General features: G+C 42.1%; 1 protein-coding gene across 1 annotated transcript in view; it reads right to left on the reverse strand.

The window, feature by feature from the left end:
- ADAMTS20 (ADAM metallopeptidase with thrombospondin type 1 motif 20) overlaps positions 1-18,582 on the reverse strand; it is a 339,290-nt gene that overhangs the window by 234,149 nt on the left and 86,559 nt on the right. The window contains exon 4 of the mRNA XM_088456448.1: positions 6,625-6,887. Coding sequence (XP_088312574.1) covers positions 6,625-6,887 — 263 coding nt within the window. The remainder of the gene's footprint in view (positions 1-6,624; positions 6,888-18,582) is intronic.

An 18,582-nucleotide genomic window follows, 5' to 3' on the forward strand; every position in this document is an offset into this window, starting at 1 on the left:
CACAAACAACATAAACACACGATAGAAAAGAAGGATCACCACTGTCAGTCGACTGATCCCATGTGTTATTTCTTGTTCACAGTATTTTCATACATATATATACATAGGAGGCCAGGTGTCAGGTATATACTGGTGTATCTCAGAAATACTCAAAATATTCCAAGAGAGTTCCGCACTCACGGCAAAAAATTTTAATATCAGGGTGCTTCCACGGACGTGTGAGTCCACATGCAGAATAGAATTTCCAAAGGAAGGATGCACTCTCTGTGTAAAATTATTTGCACAATTTATTCATCATATTTTATACATCAGTTTTGATATTATTTAAACAGAGCTGAGATAGTTATCCGCAAGTTTGGACCGTTGCCTAGTTACCATGGTCTGCTTGCGTTTCATAGAACACTAGGAAACGGAAGCCGGGACACCACGTGCTTCCTGTTCAGCGGCATTTATCCGCGAGCAACAGTGTTCTTACATCAGCGCCCGGTGACAGCGTGTACACACACGCGCACGCCAGACGCCGCGGCCCAAGCTGGGTTTCGATCTACCACCGCGCACCAGGTAAACTACACTGATGCCCATTTAACTAAGTGTGAGTTATGGGCTGATCAGCCATATATCAAATCTTGACATTTTGCATGTTTTTAGGTCTGATAGTTTTGACTACACTCAGTCTGCAGCACTGCCACACAATTTCTATACTCATACAGGTATCTATGAACCTATCATGGTGTTGTGCTCACACGTCTTTGGCACACACCTGTGGCTATATAACTTATTGTATCTATATGGATTTTTGTAGATATGCTATAAATGCATGGCAGCGGTTACACATGTGCGGTGTATAGTCAATGGCTTATTTACATGGTGTGTGTTGGTTCACTGGAGGCGCTATATACACTTGTCCTATAGTATTAAAAGTCACTCAGGTGTTATAACATATCATGAGTGGGACACATTGATCAACTGTGTTCATTTGTTTATTGTCTGAAGGGAGCCTGATAGACAGATCATTGTTTATTTCTTGTATGTTTCACAGATATTGTTACATCTATTGACCACGATATTTCATGTATGACTCATTGAACTGAGGTCTTGAGAAAGGTACAGCTATGTACCGAAACGTCGACCATGAATATTGAATTCTTCTGTACTACTTGGATGTTTTGAAGATTAATAAATTGTGCAAATAATTTTACACAGAGAGTGCATCCTTCCTTTGGAAATTCTATTCTGCATGTGGACTCGTGGAAGCACCCTGATATTGACATTTTTTGCCGTGAGTGCGGAACTCTCTTGGTATATATATATACATATATATATATATATATATATATATATATATATATGAGGGTGTGCAGTCTAGGGCCCCTTTTCCATATACTCTATTTAGTGTGCTCATATGCACACCTGACGGCATGAGACTCCTTCAGCACCCCTCCACATCCGTCCCCCATTGGTTTTAGGCAGGGATTCTGGCATTTTGACTGCACTTCTGTGAAAGGCACAATATAGGTAAGTCCTACAAACTTATTTAGTGTAGTTATGGGTTGATTTTTGGGGCGTGGGTCCCCTGGATTGCTTTGGTTGGGCTGCTTCAGGGCATTGCATTATAACACACTTTTCCTTTTTTGCACTTTTAGCACCTTTATTGTTTCTTTATTATATATGTAATATTTTCACACCTCTAGCTTCTCCTATCTAACACTCTCTTACACTTCACCTTTCTCTCTATAGCGATGCCCTGAGGTGGCTCAGCTGGGCTAGTTTGGGGGTGTCCTGCGATCTAGATTTTAACCCCAGTATGTTAGGGACCTACCCTAAAGAGTTTACCTGGATGCAGTGGGTAGGCCCATAACCTTGGCCATGATTATGCTAAAACCTCAAAATGTATTATTTATATAATAATTAGTAATGTTGGAGTTGTGCACTTGTAAGTTTTCTTTTTGTGACTGTATTAGGGGACTAAGCTGAACATATGAGGATAAGGCTTGTTTGTGGTCTGGGCCGATCAGATGCATCATGTTAAAGTTTATAATAACCTTCACATTTCTGTACTGAGAAGTAAATTATGTAACAGCCAAGAGTAAATTTTACATGAACAGAATAACGTTACCTGAATTCTGGCCATCACGCAGTAATGAGTATAGTGTGAGCAAAGTGCAGCCACACTATATGACACTGGGAAGTCTTGGTGAATATACCATGATAGAATCCCTGACTGGAATGAGAAGAATGGCAGGCTCAGAGTCTTACGACACCCAGAGTCACTGTCACATTTTGTGCATATGTGCATTGGTAAGAAATAATGATGATTCCTACTTTTTCCTAACCTTCTTTACATAGCCAAATAAAATAAAGGATATTTATCACAAAATGATATCAAAAGAATCTGGTAACAAATCACAATAAAATTGTAATAGCCTAGCAATCAAACCCCTGTTCTTATTATAATGCTGCTGGATATAAGTGACATATCACTGAAATAGAATATCAAATAAACCAATACATATAAATATATATGTATAAATTAGTATATGTATTATTTTTATGTAATTATTATGCAACGCGTGGAAATAAACTGGTTATTATATTTCTTAATATATTTTATAATCCACAAATGCTCATTACTTTTCATGTTGGTATTAAGTACAGCAGCTACACTTGTGAGAATTATTTAAAAAGCTTCTTAAGCAAGGATGGGCCCAGGCTTATAAACAGGAATGATCATATCAAATGTCACACTACAGTACATTCCGTGTGGCATACAACATAGTATCCATATATAGAACCCATTCTAGTATCAGAAAATAAATCACGGAGTTCCCTTGCAAAAACAGACTATGAATAAATACAAGGGGTGTGAGAAGCCTTTTTCTACAAATGCGGAAATTTTTTCACTTTCTATGGTTTTATATTAACTTTTTTATCTATATGAATTTTTGTGCTATTTTTTTATTTAGTATGTATATTGGCTAACCTTTGAATGAATTGTATATATACCATTCTTTTACTGTTGGGGGTTTTGTCGTTGATGATGTACCCCTTGCCCTTTTAAAATAAAGAAGTCTTTTTTTGGACCTAACGAAGAAGTCTGGTTTTTTAAAGAGAAGTATTTTTTGGACTTGTGATCTACTCTTCTCTTGGGGCACTTATTAAAGCTCCTTACCAACATTTGGACCCAAAAAAAGGTACCTTTATGGGACCGTCAACATCATTTAAAGTGTGAGTTGGGGTACGCTACTTCGTATCATATGTTATACATATTGGTCTATGAAGATTGACAGATTATTTTCTGCAAATTGTGATATATCTCCATACATCATTTATGGGATTTACATCTCGAGATCAAGTGTGAGTTGGGTTATGCTATTATAAAAATCCTAAAGATACATTTATGGGAGCCTGCATTATTTATATGCTGTGAGTTTTGGGACACCCAATCATTTGATAATATTACACCTAAAGAAAATACCTTATTCCTAAACTCTTAAAGCCAATTGTCAAAAGATATCTTTATCTTTATTGAAACTATCCCACATTTATTGTGAGTGGGGTATGCAACTATTGCAGAGGGATGATTCCTCTCTATTTTCTAAATTTAGTAAAAATTATTTTATGAACGTACCAATTCTTTCCCCTATCAATAGGAAGACAAACAACTGCTCTTCACAATGGGATCGGTATGAATGACCGCCGGACCTATTTCCAATGGTTCCAATGGTTCAAATCTCGACAGCGGAAGACCGGCAGCCCTGAAAATCCCAAAGGTAAGTATTTTAATTATTGCTAACCCTTTCCCCCCAACCCTCTTTTAGGGGTGCCTAACCCTAACCCCCCCCTGTAAGTGCCTAAACCTAACCCCCCTTCACCGTACCCTAAACCTAAGACTTCCGGGGGGGTTCATGACCCTAACCTCCCCCCGGGGGTCCCTAACGCTAACCCCCCCTTCCCCTACCCTAAAACTCCCGGGGGGTGCCTAACCCTAAGTCCCCCCGTGAGCCCTGAAACCTAACCCTCCCCCCCACGGCTGTCCGTGCCCGGCGCCTGGCTTACCTTCGTTCGGTATGCCGGGCGTCGGGCTCCCGGCGTAGGTCTAATGACATGCGTTGGGATTTTGACGCCTGTCATTAGTACCCTGCCGGGATTTGACAGTCGGGAAGCCAGCAGTTGGCATTTCGATCGTCGACAACCCGACTGCATACCTTCACAATAGTACTTATATATAATAAATAGGTTAAGTTATTAGAAAAGTGAAAGACTTTAAGTAAATTACAGAGAACTGCTTAAGAACCTGGTTAGAAGTTTACTATTGGTTCCTAGAAAACTGAGACAGGTTAGTAATACAATTATTTCAACCAGAGCCGTCCCTAGGCATAGACAAACTATTCAAATGCCTAGGGCATTTGGAATGCCTAGGGGCATCCAAGCTCACCTAGGGTTGGTGGTTGGCAGTGGTTTGTGGCAGGCACTGCGGCACAGGGCACCTGCTACTGCTGCGCAGCGTCCACTGTTTGCTGCTGTCGGGCCCGATCGGAGCTGTCAGCTGAGCTCCAATCGGGCCCAGCAGCAACAAACAGTGAGAGGGCAGGCAGCAGCGGAACAGCCAGTGTGTCAGTGATATAAATATATATATATATTATTATATATTTTTTTTATTCTACACCCACTCACAATTGATGCAGCATGCCCGAGTGCCTTCCTAAATAAGATTCAATAGTATATGTTTAGATGAGATAGACGGCACTCCAGGGCTATTAGAGGGGAATTACAACCTGCTGCATTTTAACATTTATTTCAATAGCTGTGTGTGTCTAAATATATATATATATTTTTATCGATTGACAAAATCGATAAATCAAATCAATATTTGGTGTGACCATAATATATATATACATGTATTATATAATTGTATGTCGTGATTGTCTGAGGCATATACAGTGGAGTCACATGGCACATGCATGCCCTCTGCTGACAGCTACTCTCAGGCCACATCTGGATCCCTGACATCTCTCTTCAGTCCTCACTCCATGCAGCCCAGCTCTGCTCTCTCACTTCAGGCACTGTGGTTGGACACACATTCTGACAAGCCCTTTAGAGTAACTGTATTCCACCAGATGGGGAGAGGGAACTCCAGAAAAGGACTTGAGGGAGGTAGGAGCTGCGGGGTTGGAAGACTCCAGTGGTGGTACTGAAGTGATGTGTGCTATGAAGCTGTGCCCTTAGCACATACAGTTCATAGAAAAAGTCCAAGCAGGCGGGTATGGAGAGGGATGGATGGATGGGTTATAAAACACAGTCTGGGGGGATGAAGTAATAGATTAAACATGTTCACAACATGGGTGATGGAGGAATAGGTGTAGAGACAGGAGAATGATGGCTCCAAAATACTAGTATATATAGGTGTTTGTGCGTTTGCATTGTGTGGCCCACAATAGATCATTTTGTTTGGCAGGTCAACTTTGCTTGTAAAGGTTTGTGTTAAGTGTGCTGTATTTTGTAAAAACAAAGAAGTAAGAATATCTTAAACAAGAATCGGATCAATGTCTTGCACTCCTTTTTACTACATTTTCTTTAACTATTGGTGGAGGTTTATCTCATTGCATCCCCTCTGCTGGCAAGGTCCATCTCTATACTATACTAGCATCATTAAGAGGAGGTATTTCTGTATAGCTCTGCCTGTAAAATTAAATATATACTTAACTGAATGGCTGAAGTAACCCACCCAATCAAGTGCAGCCTCTTATACCATCTGCAGTCTAGGCACCTGTGGTTTGTAAGTCTGGGAGAGGTATACTGTATCTATAGCCTGCGTGCAGCTTTGCAATTGCGATCCTTGCTGAATCAGGACCTATGAGCCTAATAAGGGTTTTTTATTTGCCTGTCTTGTCATAGCGTCAGACATTCTGGACCTTCTACACACCCAATTATATTAATCAACGCAATCAATTATAATTCTCCAACTGTGTGATCCATTCACTGTGATTGATCAATCCATGTACTGAAACCAACCAAGAAGTTCCATCTATCTTGTATAACAATTAAAATAGACTCATACAAAAAAGAAACAATACAGGTTATATTGCTTTATACAAAAACACACATCCTCAAATAAAAATGAATTGTAAGTTGATCAGAGCACGACTGACACAAAACTAGCCAGAAGATCAACTTAATTTAACATACATTACATATTTAAACCTAAATAAAATAATTCACATGTTCTAATAACAATAATTTAAAGCACATAAAGATGGGAAATAAAATAGTATCTCATAACTATACTACTAATAAGCATACCTTTATTCAGTAGCAGAATTACCGTTACTGGAGAGGTACGGCCAATGTGAGGCTTGAATGTGAGAGATGACCAGCAATTATAGTCCATCTCTTGAGGCCCCTGCTTTGCTCTTCTGAGCATTATGGGCCTTCAACCAAAGTTTGCTATAGGGCCCAGCGCTGCCATGTTGCTCCTCTGCATTTATTAATAGAAGTAATTATATTTACATGTATAGAATGCATTAAGTTGCACTATATCCAATTGAAAATTAGTGTTTGCTGTGCTGGTATCCACTTATATCCATCCTTACAAATGACTTTGGAAGCATTATAATAATTACTTACTATTGACATTAGCGTTAAAACGTAGTGCTGTAGGTTTCGGCCATGATGACGCACCATTTTTGCATCTGCTGTAACCATGAGTTCTACATATCTTGGATATGAGATAAATCGTTTTCTTCTGATATGCAAATTGTTTGAATCCTTTTCTTGTGTTTCATTTTGTAACAAATTCAAAGGTAGTGCAGAATTTGCAAACATAATAATATCTTGTCCTAAATTGTTTGACACATGTAATGGGGTTACGTCATCCTTCCTCTCAGATTCTGTAAGAAAACAAAAATAGGTAATTGAGCTAAGAAAATTTACTGACATACCCAACACATTTGAAGGTAAAGATTAAGGGGTCTAATCATGAAGGGAAAAAGATCCCCTGTGATAATTAAGGATTGAAATAGCTGCAAGTTCAATCCTTGTATAGGAGGCAGTCATCATGCCTTCTATATTTAATTATCACTTCCGAACAGCTGCTCCTTTTGTGGAGACAGCTTTTTTGGAAAAAGGGGACATATTCCCTGCTTCACTGTCTCTTCGCAGCCTGACTTGAAGCAGCGCATGCACAGCTTGAAGACAGGCTGCGAAGAGACAGTGAAGCAGGAGGGGAGAAGCCAGAGGAGTCCAGCCCCCCCTCCCCAGTTCGCCCCCTCCCCCATTCGCTCCAGTGCACCAACCGGCCAACCCCACTGATGGTGTCCTCCCGCAGTGCCAGTCCCCTGCCACGGCTCACTGGAGGAGAGCTCGGGGAGCCGGGAGACAGCTTCATTAGACAATATATGCACCAGAAATGTAGTCTGATGATCTTTCTTCAGAACATTTGGCAGTTTTTATTTGATGCAAACAGTGAGTCCCAAGATGACACAATACTATGAGTTAAGAACGGTTCCAATTTTAAACACAATGGAAATAAAATAAAACAGACACTAAGGCAGAGCTTCACAAACTTTTTTGAATCATGGCGCCCTACAGTAACAGCATTGTTTTCACGGCACCCCTAAGCCAAACGTTTGTTATTGAGAAATTCAGAAAAAATGTAGTAAAGTAGTAAAGCGAAGTAAATTGTGCTTATTTGTCATCCTTAGGTTGTTATGTGGTGGTGGACAGGTTTGTGCTTCTGTTTGTTCACATATTTACATTACATTGATCATAAATAATTTGATTTGGTGCTGGACTACCAACCTGAGGCACCCCTGCAAGTGTCCTGTGGCACCCCAGGGTGCCACGTTGCTCAGTTTGGGAACCACTGCACTAAGGGGTATATTTACTAAAGTGCGAGTTTTTAGGAATGAAGATGTTACCCATAGCAGCGAATCAGATTATATTTAACATTTATATAGCCTTTTCTAGAAGATAATAGCTAGAATCTGATTGGTTGCTATCTCCACTTCTAAAAACTCGCACTTTAGTAAATATACTCCAATACTCAAATATGCATCTTATGGTGGTAATAAATCTAGTATTTTTTTAAACTGCTCCACCTATGTTTTTGGGGTATTATGTAAATACTAGTTAGCAGCCCGTCAAAATTATGGGACATTGTTGGCCCGTGAAAAGTCCCGTTTCAGTGCTCAAACGGGTCACTTTTCGGTAATTTCTGCTGACCAGCTTGGGGGTTTGCGAGTAGAAATGTCAGCGCTAGCGGCTCTGCGCGCCCGAACGGAGCAACACTTGAAGTATGCCATCTAGTGGCCGCCGGTGTGCAACACACTTGAATTCCCCCATAGAGGTGAGCAGTGTTAGCCATCTATATACTGTATATACATAAATATATATATATATATATATATATATATATATAGATTATCCAACTGCACAGTTTTGCAACCTCAGCATTCCATAATTTGTGGGAAAAATAGGGGCGAAAAGGGAGCTATATAGTAATATACACACCTTAATAAGTATATTAGAAACAAACAAAGAGTTGTGTGACCGGTTTTTATATAGGTCACAACACTTTGTAATGACTTTAACAAACTTAATATTTCCCAGTACTTATACTATGTATGTAATACCAGAATATATTAAAAAAAATACTGTATATGAAACATTTTTGTATTTTTATTACCACTGTGCTATATGTTGTATATATAATAGCAATAGTTGCTTGGTGTTCCTTTTTTGCTTTTCTCCTCATTCATCCTCTCTCTTCAGTGCCCCTCCCTCTATTTCTCCTCCTCTGTCTTCCCCTCTTACTTCAACTCTCTCTCTGAGTGCAGGGATCAGCAAGGGCAATTAGGACCTCATTCAGAGTCGGTCGTAAGCGGCCGCTCGTCGTACGCATCCGATGTTTCCAAACCACGCATGCGTACGGTTAGTTGTGCGCATGTGCGTACGAGACCTTGCGATCCAAAATGCTGTCGATCGTACGGCTTACGAGCAGGAAGTGGCTTCCGAGAGTTGATTGACATGAAAGTCCGTTTGTGGGTGTTGACGGGGGTGGTGGTCTAAAAACGCAGGCGTTCCTCAACGTTTTCAGGGCATTTAAGGGGCGTACATAAATTACCTGCTACGACCGACATTGAAGGCCAGAAGTAGTAAAACGTCACTATGCAAGCAGGTTTGAGGCCTGGCTGATCGTACAGCTTAAGGTTGAGTACGTCGTCTCTCAAGCCCCAGAGTACAATCGATACTATCGAATGTTACTGATGTTTCTATTTTGAGCCACACAATGCAAGCAGCTAATAATCGTTTGTTGTAGCTAATAACACTGCTAATTGGCATATAATTGATTCAGCTGCGTTTGCATTAGCGAATAATAAGAATAAATAAATTTCATGGGGATGGCTTATTCTATGCCTTCTTTTGGTAATTTTTGGAGTAATTTGCACACAACACAAGCGGCCGTAACAATCAGAAGAAATTTAACATACAGCGACTGACAATGACTGACAACGATTGACTCGATCGATAGCTGCTATCACTCGCTAGCTAGAGGAGGTGCATTGTTCACGTTTGGGCGTCACTTTGGTTACGACCGACCGGCTGTGCGATCGCTTCCTTTTTCAGTTTTGCGGTCGTTATGCGTACAACTGAGCGGCCGCTTACAACCGACTCTGAATGAGGTCCTTAGTCCCTACTGTGACCGGCTCTTTTTAATAACACATAGCAACGTTTCAGGTCCTGTGAAATAAGGTCACACACGAGAACCTGAAACACTGCCATGTGCTAGTAAAACAACAAAACTGTTGAAGCACGGCAAGCCTCCGGCTGACACCGACCCCTCCGGCCCCCCGCAGAGGAGGTAGCCCATGACGTGATCCACGCTGAATCGCATAATTTTGGCCCCGCCCCCTGCTCCACAATTCCGGTATTCTCGGCATTATGTAGCGGGGTCGGGGCCAAAATACTGCGTAGCCACGCACTCAGCCCTCCCATGCCGGCCACACTTCCTTGCTTTGCCGATCTGGCTGCCCCGTCCCAGAAGGGGCAGCCAGAATGTCGGCAACCCTGATCTATTTAGAGTGCTATGGCATTTTTTCAACTATATTACGGTTTTCCCCTAGCCCCAATGTTCAAGATTATTCTGGGTAGGAGCCAAAGGTGTACCGGGACACCAGTCCTGGCAGTCCTGCCCTGATTCTACCCACTGGCCACGGGTCACACTGCCAGACGGCGTCCCTCCCCAGCCGGTGCCACTGGTGAATGCCATCATGACCAAGGGGTATATCTACTCCTGGGCATGAGGCTATATGAGTCCTAATTTTTTGCCATTTTTGGTTAATTGTTAGGAACCTGTTGCTAGGTAGATTTGTGTGGTGTTATTATTCGATTGGTTAAACCGCTATCCAATGGGTTTAGTTTGAGGCAGGCACCTTTTAAGGGGCTGTTTAAGGGGATATTTGAATTTGGTTCAGCCTCTTTTTAGATTGGAAGCCCACCCAATGCCTTTGCTATTATTTGTTTGTCTTACTAATTATTTTAGTAAACTTAGGCACAGCTAAGAAGGTGGAAGGCACTACTAGCCAGTGGCCACATGTGGCGTAAAGTGGTCGTTGTGGGGGGCACTTACCCTTTCGAAGGATGGTGGGTGTGTTCTATCCCTGCGGGGAGACAGAGGGCGTTTCTTTGCAGGAGCATCTGTATACTGTGCCATAGTAAAGGTTGGCAAGTACTGCACAATGCAGGTTATGCCTTTATAGAGGGAGGCGTTTTAGTAGTCCCCAATTTTTTTAAGAGATTTTAATTCACTAGAGATGGTTCTTGGTAGTATCTTCTTTTTATGTTAATGGTTCTCGGTAGTGTCTTCTTTTTAACTCTTTGAATTAAAATTTGGTCTATAGAATGAATAAAAACTATGACCTTTTAATCCAGCCCAGTGGTGTCATTGTCTTAATTTTAGTGATAAGTTAGCTTAATTGTTTGTCATCAAGGTTAATTGCAATAAATTAATGGACGCCTTAATGTGCACTGGGTCAGAGAGATGAGTTAAATTTTATCTTTATTCTGATAAACTCCACTCAAATCTAATGTCTGAGTTTTGGATGGACTTATTGTTAGTGACTACTTGTTTCACCTTTGATTTTCCAGGTAAGCATGAACCTCCTATCTAATGCTGGGTACACACTTAGCAATGTGTACCCAGCATGACATCGCCCGCAATGGGACCCTGCATGCGGCAAGTGCATACACACTTGTCGATGCCAGGTCCGATGGGGAGTTAGGTATCGTTAGCAATATCCCCCATCGGCCCTTCAGTAGGGTTGATGGGAGATGTCACTAGTGACCTGCGGGAGCGCGCATATCATGGGCACACACTACACAATGTACCCGATATGTCGCTCTGATCTGCAGGATCGGACAACATATCGTCTAGTAGTGTGTACCCATCTTAAAATCTGTCAGGTTACAATCAATATATTCTTCTAGTTTTATCATGTATACTAGCACCCAATACTAAGTCAGTTCACAGCATTTAGCTCTTGTTCCAGTTAGAAGGCTCCAGAATTTACTTTATAAGCATTCTGCCTCAGTGTGTTCCAGCATACCTGGCTCCAGTAATGTCTTCACAGCATTCAGCTTCTGTGCTATCCAGAAAACCTAAACCAACATTGCTTCTCAGCATATTTCACTGCAGCTTGCTTCCATTGTGTACAGTAGTCAGTTCCAATATCACCTGAAGCCTGCCTCTGCTGTGCTATAGTCTCAGTCCACCATTTCACACAGTCTGACTCCATTGTTCTACTGACACTCACTTCAATGTATCGAGTGCTATATCAGGTAGTAGTATCTTTGGTTTGCATGATGAGAACCATTATCGAGGTCTCAAGCTTCTTCTACTCTCCTACAAGTGTAGCTAGCCCCAGGGGTCCCGATACAAATCTACAAAGCCCCACTGTCATGACAGACATATCCTTTAAATATAAACTAAAAAAACTGCCAATGCTGACAGTTTGTAATGAAATCATATATTTAAATGCAGGTTTACAGATCAATCTGAATATTATTTCACAAACTTTTGTTTGCAGCGTGACTAGTACACCTAATGTCTTCTCCTTTTATAAATATATAAAATGTTGAGCACAATAACAAAACCATTTTGCTGCCATTGGAAAAGGTAAACTGAAATGCTGAGTTCTACTGCAAAGCACTTTTATAAATAAACTACACATTTTTAAATAGGGTTAAAATGTCTTCTGTTTAACAGCCCATATACTGTACTTGGTCACATGCAGAACCTATAAATTACAGATTGAGATTGACAAATATGTGGCTGACATGCTGGCAGCATGAGCAGGGGTTTCAGTTTTGTGCCAACTGCCAGGCATACCGTAACAGGAAACGTGCAGGGACAAGCTGAGGTCCGAGGACTTAGGAATAGTTCATGCTTTGACAGAGCCCAGGCAGACTAAAAGGCTGGGATTACTATATTCCTGAAAATGAAGTATCAGTGGGAAGACAAGGACTTAAAGGGACAAAAAATTATACATCTGCTACAAATCTACTGTATAAAGCAGATCTTGTTATAGGATTTACCTTGTTTTAATTATGGTACTTGTAAAACTTCAGTTTATTATTCTGTTCATGTGCCATGTTTTAATTATCTTCCCTCTAATTTTATGCCTACCAGAGTCCTCCAGGCATTATTACTAAGGGGGAGATGTATCAATCCTTCTAAAGAGGACAGGAGAAGAAGTTCCCAGTAGCAAAAATCTGCTACTAGTTATCATTATCATTATCAAGCACTTTCTATAAAATGATAGCTAAAAGTTGATTAGTTGCTATGGGCAACTTCTCCACCTGTTCTCCTTAGAAGGTTTGATACATCTCTCCTTAAGGGGTAGATGTACTAAGCCTTTGATAGACATAAGGTGGGGAGCGATAAACTACCAACCAATCAGCTCCTGTCACTTTACAGGCTGTGTTTCAAGAATGACTGCTAGGAGCTGATTTGTTGGTACTTTGGGCCTGATTCATTACGGATCACTATTGCGTTCGCAGCTACGATTACGCGCGCAATCCCACTGCGAAAATATGCTGTTTGCAATCGCTATGCCTTCACAGCACAACATAAGGACGCCAACTTCCTCTTACTCGCATCTGTAATAACATTGCACAATTACAGCAGGTCTGACCTTGCTCAGAATTTGCTAACCTCATTGCATGCAGTGAAAGTTCAAGCTGCGTATGCCATCGCAGTGGCTAATTTCTACATGCCCCTATAACGGTGTTCAAATGCACTGACATGCCTGCATTTTGTAAACTTTACTGTGTTCTGCCGGGAAAAGTATCTATTTCCCGAAAAGCTGCCATCGCAAAAATGACAGCTTTTCGGAATAGATATTTATGGAGAGGAGGAATGATGAATTCCTCCTGTAATTAGGTAGAACTCCATGCGAGATCTAAACCTAATTACCTCTATATTCAATTAGGCTGCAAAAAGCCATTATCGGTGATACTTTATCGCCGATGACATCATTTTCGGAGGTTCGATTTATCCCCGTATTCAATTTTCACGATTTTTCGTCAGGGCGAAAAGTCTATGTATTGGGACCAGCGAAAAAGTATCACCAATGAATAGGTGGCGAGAACAAGTGCAGAATTGGGGTTTTGGGGTGCAGACTTCCAAAACCACCCTCCACCCTTTGGACAGGCCCCCAAAGGTATTCTGTGTCAAGGAAAAATTAAAAAGTACCACAGGACACCCCAAAAAAGGTACTTTCATGTTGGGAGCAAAAAAAAAAAAAATTGGGGGACAAACTTTTAATCTAGCGAAATAGGCTCAAGGAGGGTTCCCAAGTATGCCCCAGGTGTTTTTTTTTTATTGCAGGTGCTTGCGGAAGGTGGATTTTTCATAATTTTTACAAGTTCACTTTAGCCACTTAAAAATATGCTTGCATCCATTTTCAGTTACCCCAAATTTGATGGGACAACTTATTTCCCCCCAAAAAAGTGGTTAAATGTTATTCTTCACCACTGTCTCAAAGACACTATACAGCACCTTTTGAGACCATTCAAAGACCCCAAATACCTTTTGCAGGGCTATTCGGAGGTACCCACAGTGAACCCCCATGTCAGAGCATATTTTGGGGGGTGTCAGGTTGATTTCCCAAAAAATTACAGGACTTTTCGCCGATTTCTTATTCGCTGGGTCCCGTTTTCACCGATTTGGAATTGAATACGGGGATAAGCGGGGACGAGCACGATAACTTTTCGACGGCAAAACCTCCTTTGACGGTGAAAAGTCCGGCAACTGACTTTTCGCTCCGTATTGAATATGCCCCTAAGTGTGCACATTGACTGTAAGGGGAAACTCCCCTCTTTCAAACAAGGGTGCTACCACACTTGTCCCCTACAGCGGAAGGGTTAAGTAAAAAAACTGTCCTAACAGGACCCTTTTGTGCAGTATGCTGAACGTTTCCATTTTAAGATGACTCCAGCTCTGGAAGGGTAGCACATGCACCTGGCTTGGTTTCATGAGGAGATGTGGCGTGACACTGTTAGCAGCAAATACTAATGTTAAAATACCCAATTGTAATTAGTACACAAAAAAGTACTTTACTGATCCTATACAATGTTATAAATACTTTATTCTCATTTACCATGTACAATACAATTAATACAGACAAAAATAATACAAAATAAAAGTACTAATTAAGTTCAAATAAATACAAACATGCATTGTCTTTACTTTAAGAATCAAATGGGGATCTTCTTTCCTGCCACAACCATAATGCAAATACCAATTAAAAAAGGGAGTAGACTGCAGCAATCACTCTACTCATTTATTAGGGTCTATGGACCTCATTCAGAGGCGGTCGTTAGTTGCAAACGGTCGCTCTGAATCAGGGCGGCCGCTTGCATCCTGAACGACCGTCTACTTGTCGATCGCTAAGATGTGGATTAACACAGCTCTAGCGACCGACATGGGTGATGGTCGCGATGGTCAAGACCATCGTGATCATCAGGGCTTACGACTAGACCCTAAGGTTGGGTCTGGGCACTCATGTCAGTGGAGCCGCCCCCAAACGACAAGCGTTCCGGCGGGAACGCCTCCGTTTGGGCATGCACGCCCCCTGCCCGCCTCCCAAACGGGGCGAGCTGTCACTCACCATCGATGCTCTCCCCGTCTGCTGCGAGACCCTTAGCGACAGAGTGTCCGTCGCTAGCCGGGTCACGCGCATGCGCACGACGGAGCCGGCTCCGTCGTGCGCATGCCCAGTGAGGCAACATCGAGTCGGTTGCGAGCGCTCAGCACTTGCGACTGACTCTGAATGAACCCCTATGTACTATGGGCCTGTCTCTATTGCGATCGCAGCTGCGATTACGCATGCAGACCTACTGCAAAAATATGCTAATGTTTGTAATCGCAAAGCCAGCACAGAGACGCCCGCTACTGCTTTTGCACATCCGTAAGACCTTGCAGACCTGCGTAACCATCGAGTAACTTCGACCCCTCTCTGACGATTACAACAGATCTGATCTTACTCCGCGTAAGTTATCACAGTGCAATCGCAATGCTAATTAACTCACGCATGCGCGCTGCTGTGTATTCACATGCGTAGTACACACCATCAGCCGATCTGCATACGCTGCTGCAGTTGCTATCCGTGATGAAACAGGTCCAAAGTCTTGGAGAGAGATAAAGTGGAGATAGGTAAAATACCAACCAATCAGCTCCTAATTGTCATTTTTCAAACACAGCCTGTAAACTGACAGTTACAGTAGGAGCTGATTGGTTGATACTATTTTTTCTCCACTTTATCGCTTTCCAAGGCTTAGTACATTTCCCCCATACACTATTATTGGATAGGATCAAAACACAATGAGCCAATCATAAGTGGTTGCCAATAGTCCTCATCATCAGTCATATAGCCAATAGTCCTCAATCATATTTTGCACTAAATTTTGAACACCTGTAAGATATACACTTCCTGACAGGCATATATATGTGTGTTTTGAAGCTTAGCTAAGTTTTTTTTTTATATTTTTTTAGTGGAGCACTTAACACAGAAATTGCAAGCAGAACTCTGCATAAAGTGCTGCCTTGGGGCAGGGCCGTTTCTAGGGCCGGGCGACCCGTGCAATCGCACGGGGCGCACCTCCTCCGACCCCTGCTGTAGAAAGCCTGTGAACTGCCGGGCGCCTGCTGAGATTCGGTTACCAGCGGGCGCCTGGCAGGGCAGAGCAGAGCAGCCGGAGACGGAAGCTCCGGCTTCCGGCTCCCCCAGTGAGCACTATGGGAAAGACGTCATGACTCATGACGTCTTTCCCATAGTGCAGAGGAGCAGCCAAGCGGAGCGGACGCCGGAGCGGGGCTTATGGTAAGTATTAGTGTTTTGTTTTTTTTTTGTTTGTGCACTCGGCTTTTACTAGGGACAATACTTGGAGGGGGGGGCATGTCTGCTGGGGGAGGCACTACTACTGGGGGCACCCGGGCACTACTACTGGGGACATTACTCTGGGGGCACTTCTGCTGGGGGAAACACTACCACTGGGGGCACCTGGGCACTACTACTGGGGACATTACTCTGGGGGCACTTCTGCTGGGGGAAACACTACCACTGGGGGCATCTGGGCACTACTACTGAGGACATTACTCTGGGGGCACTTCTGCTGGGGGAAACACTACCACTGGGGGCACCTGGGCTCTACTACTGGGGACATCACTGTTGGGGACATTACTAATGTGGACATGACTACAAGGGGCACAAGACTATAGGGGGCACTACTAATGGGGTCACACCAAAGGCATGCACACACAAGTGCGGCGTGGGTTTGTGACAGCTAGGCCACACCCCAATTTTTTAGCTCGATGTCTGTCTTTCTTTTAACTACATATATTTTTCAGCGCTTTGCCTCTGACAGGTTAGCCACCCCTGGGCTCAGTAGTCACAGCAGCTGACATTCTGTGGTCTTTCAAGACAACGCTCCCTTACTGTGGTACCACCCCCCCCATGATTAGGCCACGCCCACAATATTACTGCTTCTTGAGGGAAGGGGGGGGCGCATTTTGACTGCTCGCACTGGGAGTCTCAGACCCTAGAAACTGCCCTGCCTTGGGGCTAGTTGTAGGCATACAATGGGCTACTAATTGAAAACCTACAGCCACTTTACCAGGGAGATGAAGCCACACAGTAAAGTCAGCAGCTAATTGAATTTGATCACTGTATAAACAAAACAATAGTTTTTTGCACTAACACGATACTATATAGTGTATCTTAAGTTATCAAATACTGAAGAGGAAAAATCTCTCTGAAAGGAGTACAGAAAATATAGCATGATAGAATGTGTGAACAAAGAGCTTATAATTATTTTTTTTGTTGCATTTAATTTACTGCAAAAACTAAGATGCCAAAAGTGAGCTTGGAAAAAATAAACCTAACATTGTTTTTTGCCACTTGAATAGGGCACCTAACATAATCTGCTATCCGCCATTATCTATCCCTGCCCAGTCTCTTTATAGCTAATACTATCACTGCACCATCTGTTCCCTTGTGTCAAAATGCCAGGACTGAAGTTGGTCCAAAGTTATCAGGTCAGCAAATGTCACTACCAAGTTCAGTTTCAAACTGCATTTATACTTGTGATCATGTGACCAGAGGAAGGAAGAAGTAGTGTAATAGTAAGCTAGTCATACTGAATGAATGTGCAGAGCACTCAGACAAACCCATAGCTAACTTGCCAGCTGGCAGCCTAAGCTTAAACCAGTCTGGAATAAAAAATATATTTATTTTAGTTTCATGCACTTAATGTATACCCTATTTTTAAACTATTTACAATAAATTCTAAAAATTTCAACTTGACTCAAATAATTAACTGGTAACCATATATGCATAATTTCTCTTGAGAATGTATCTGTATAATGATAGATCTACTGCACATTACTGTAGATGGACACATTTTTATTTAGGAAGACAAGAAAATATACAACAGCGTATAGATGTGTCCTCATTCTCCTAGCGTTTCTGTGCCATATGGCACGAGATGCCTGCTGCGAATTACATACTTTGCATTTTAGCACCGCTGAGCATCTATTTCGCATCACATCCACATGTAAATTGCGCATGAATGCTCTGTGGCACGATGCATGGTGTGATCATATCGGTGCCCGGTCTCTCCTTTTTTTCTCAGATTAGCATCTTTGTTGCACAACTATAGCACACAAATACACTGTTAGTGTATAGGGTATGCGTACCTTGTACTTTGTTGCTTTAACACGGCAAAAAACTGCAAATTTAGTAAATGATTGAGCGAAAAAGACACATGGCGCAGCTTTGTTACATTTTCCATGGCGCACCAAAGACGGCTATTTGGCACGACTTCAGGAGTCATATGTGGACACATCTGTACCTAATTGCAGTCCATCAATACAGTATTTACCCAGAGCAAGAGATCTTTGTATCCTGTTGGATAAAGGAGGATCAGTTAGCCTTTTGATGAAAAGCAAAGAATAAAGATGCATACACACACAATTTTTTGAACAATTATCGATAACGATATCGTTTATCGTTCAATCGTTGAAAA

The sequence above is a fragment of the Taudactylus pleione genome, unplaced genomic scaffold (assembly GCF_031769625.1).
Source record: "Taudactylus pleione unplaced genomic scaffold, aTauple2 ptg000041l, whole genome shotgun sequence".
In the NCBI taxonomy this organism is placed as follows: domain Eukaryota; kingdom Metazoa; phylum Chordata; class Amphibia; order Anura; family Myobatrachidae; genus Taudactylus; species Taudactylus pleione.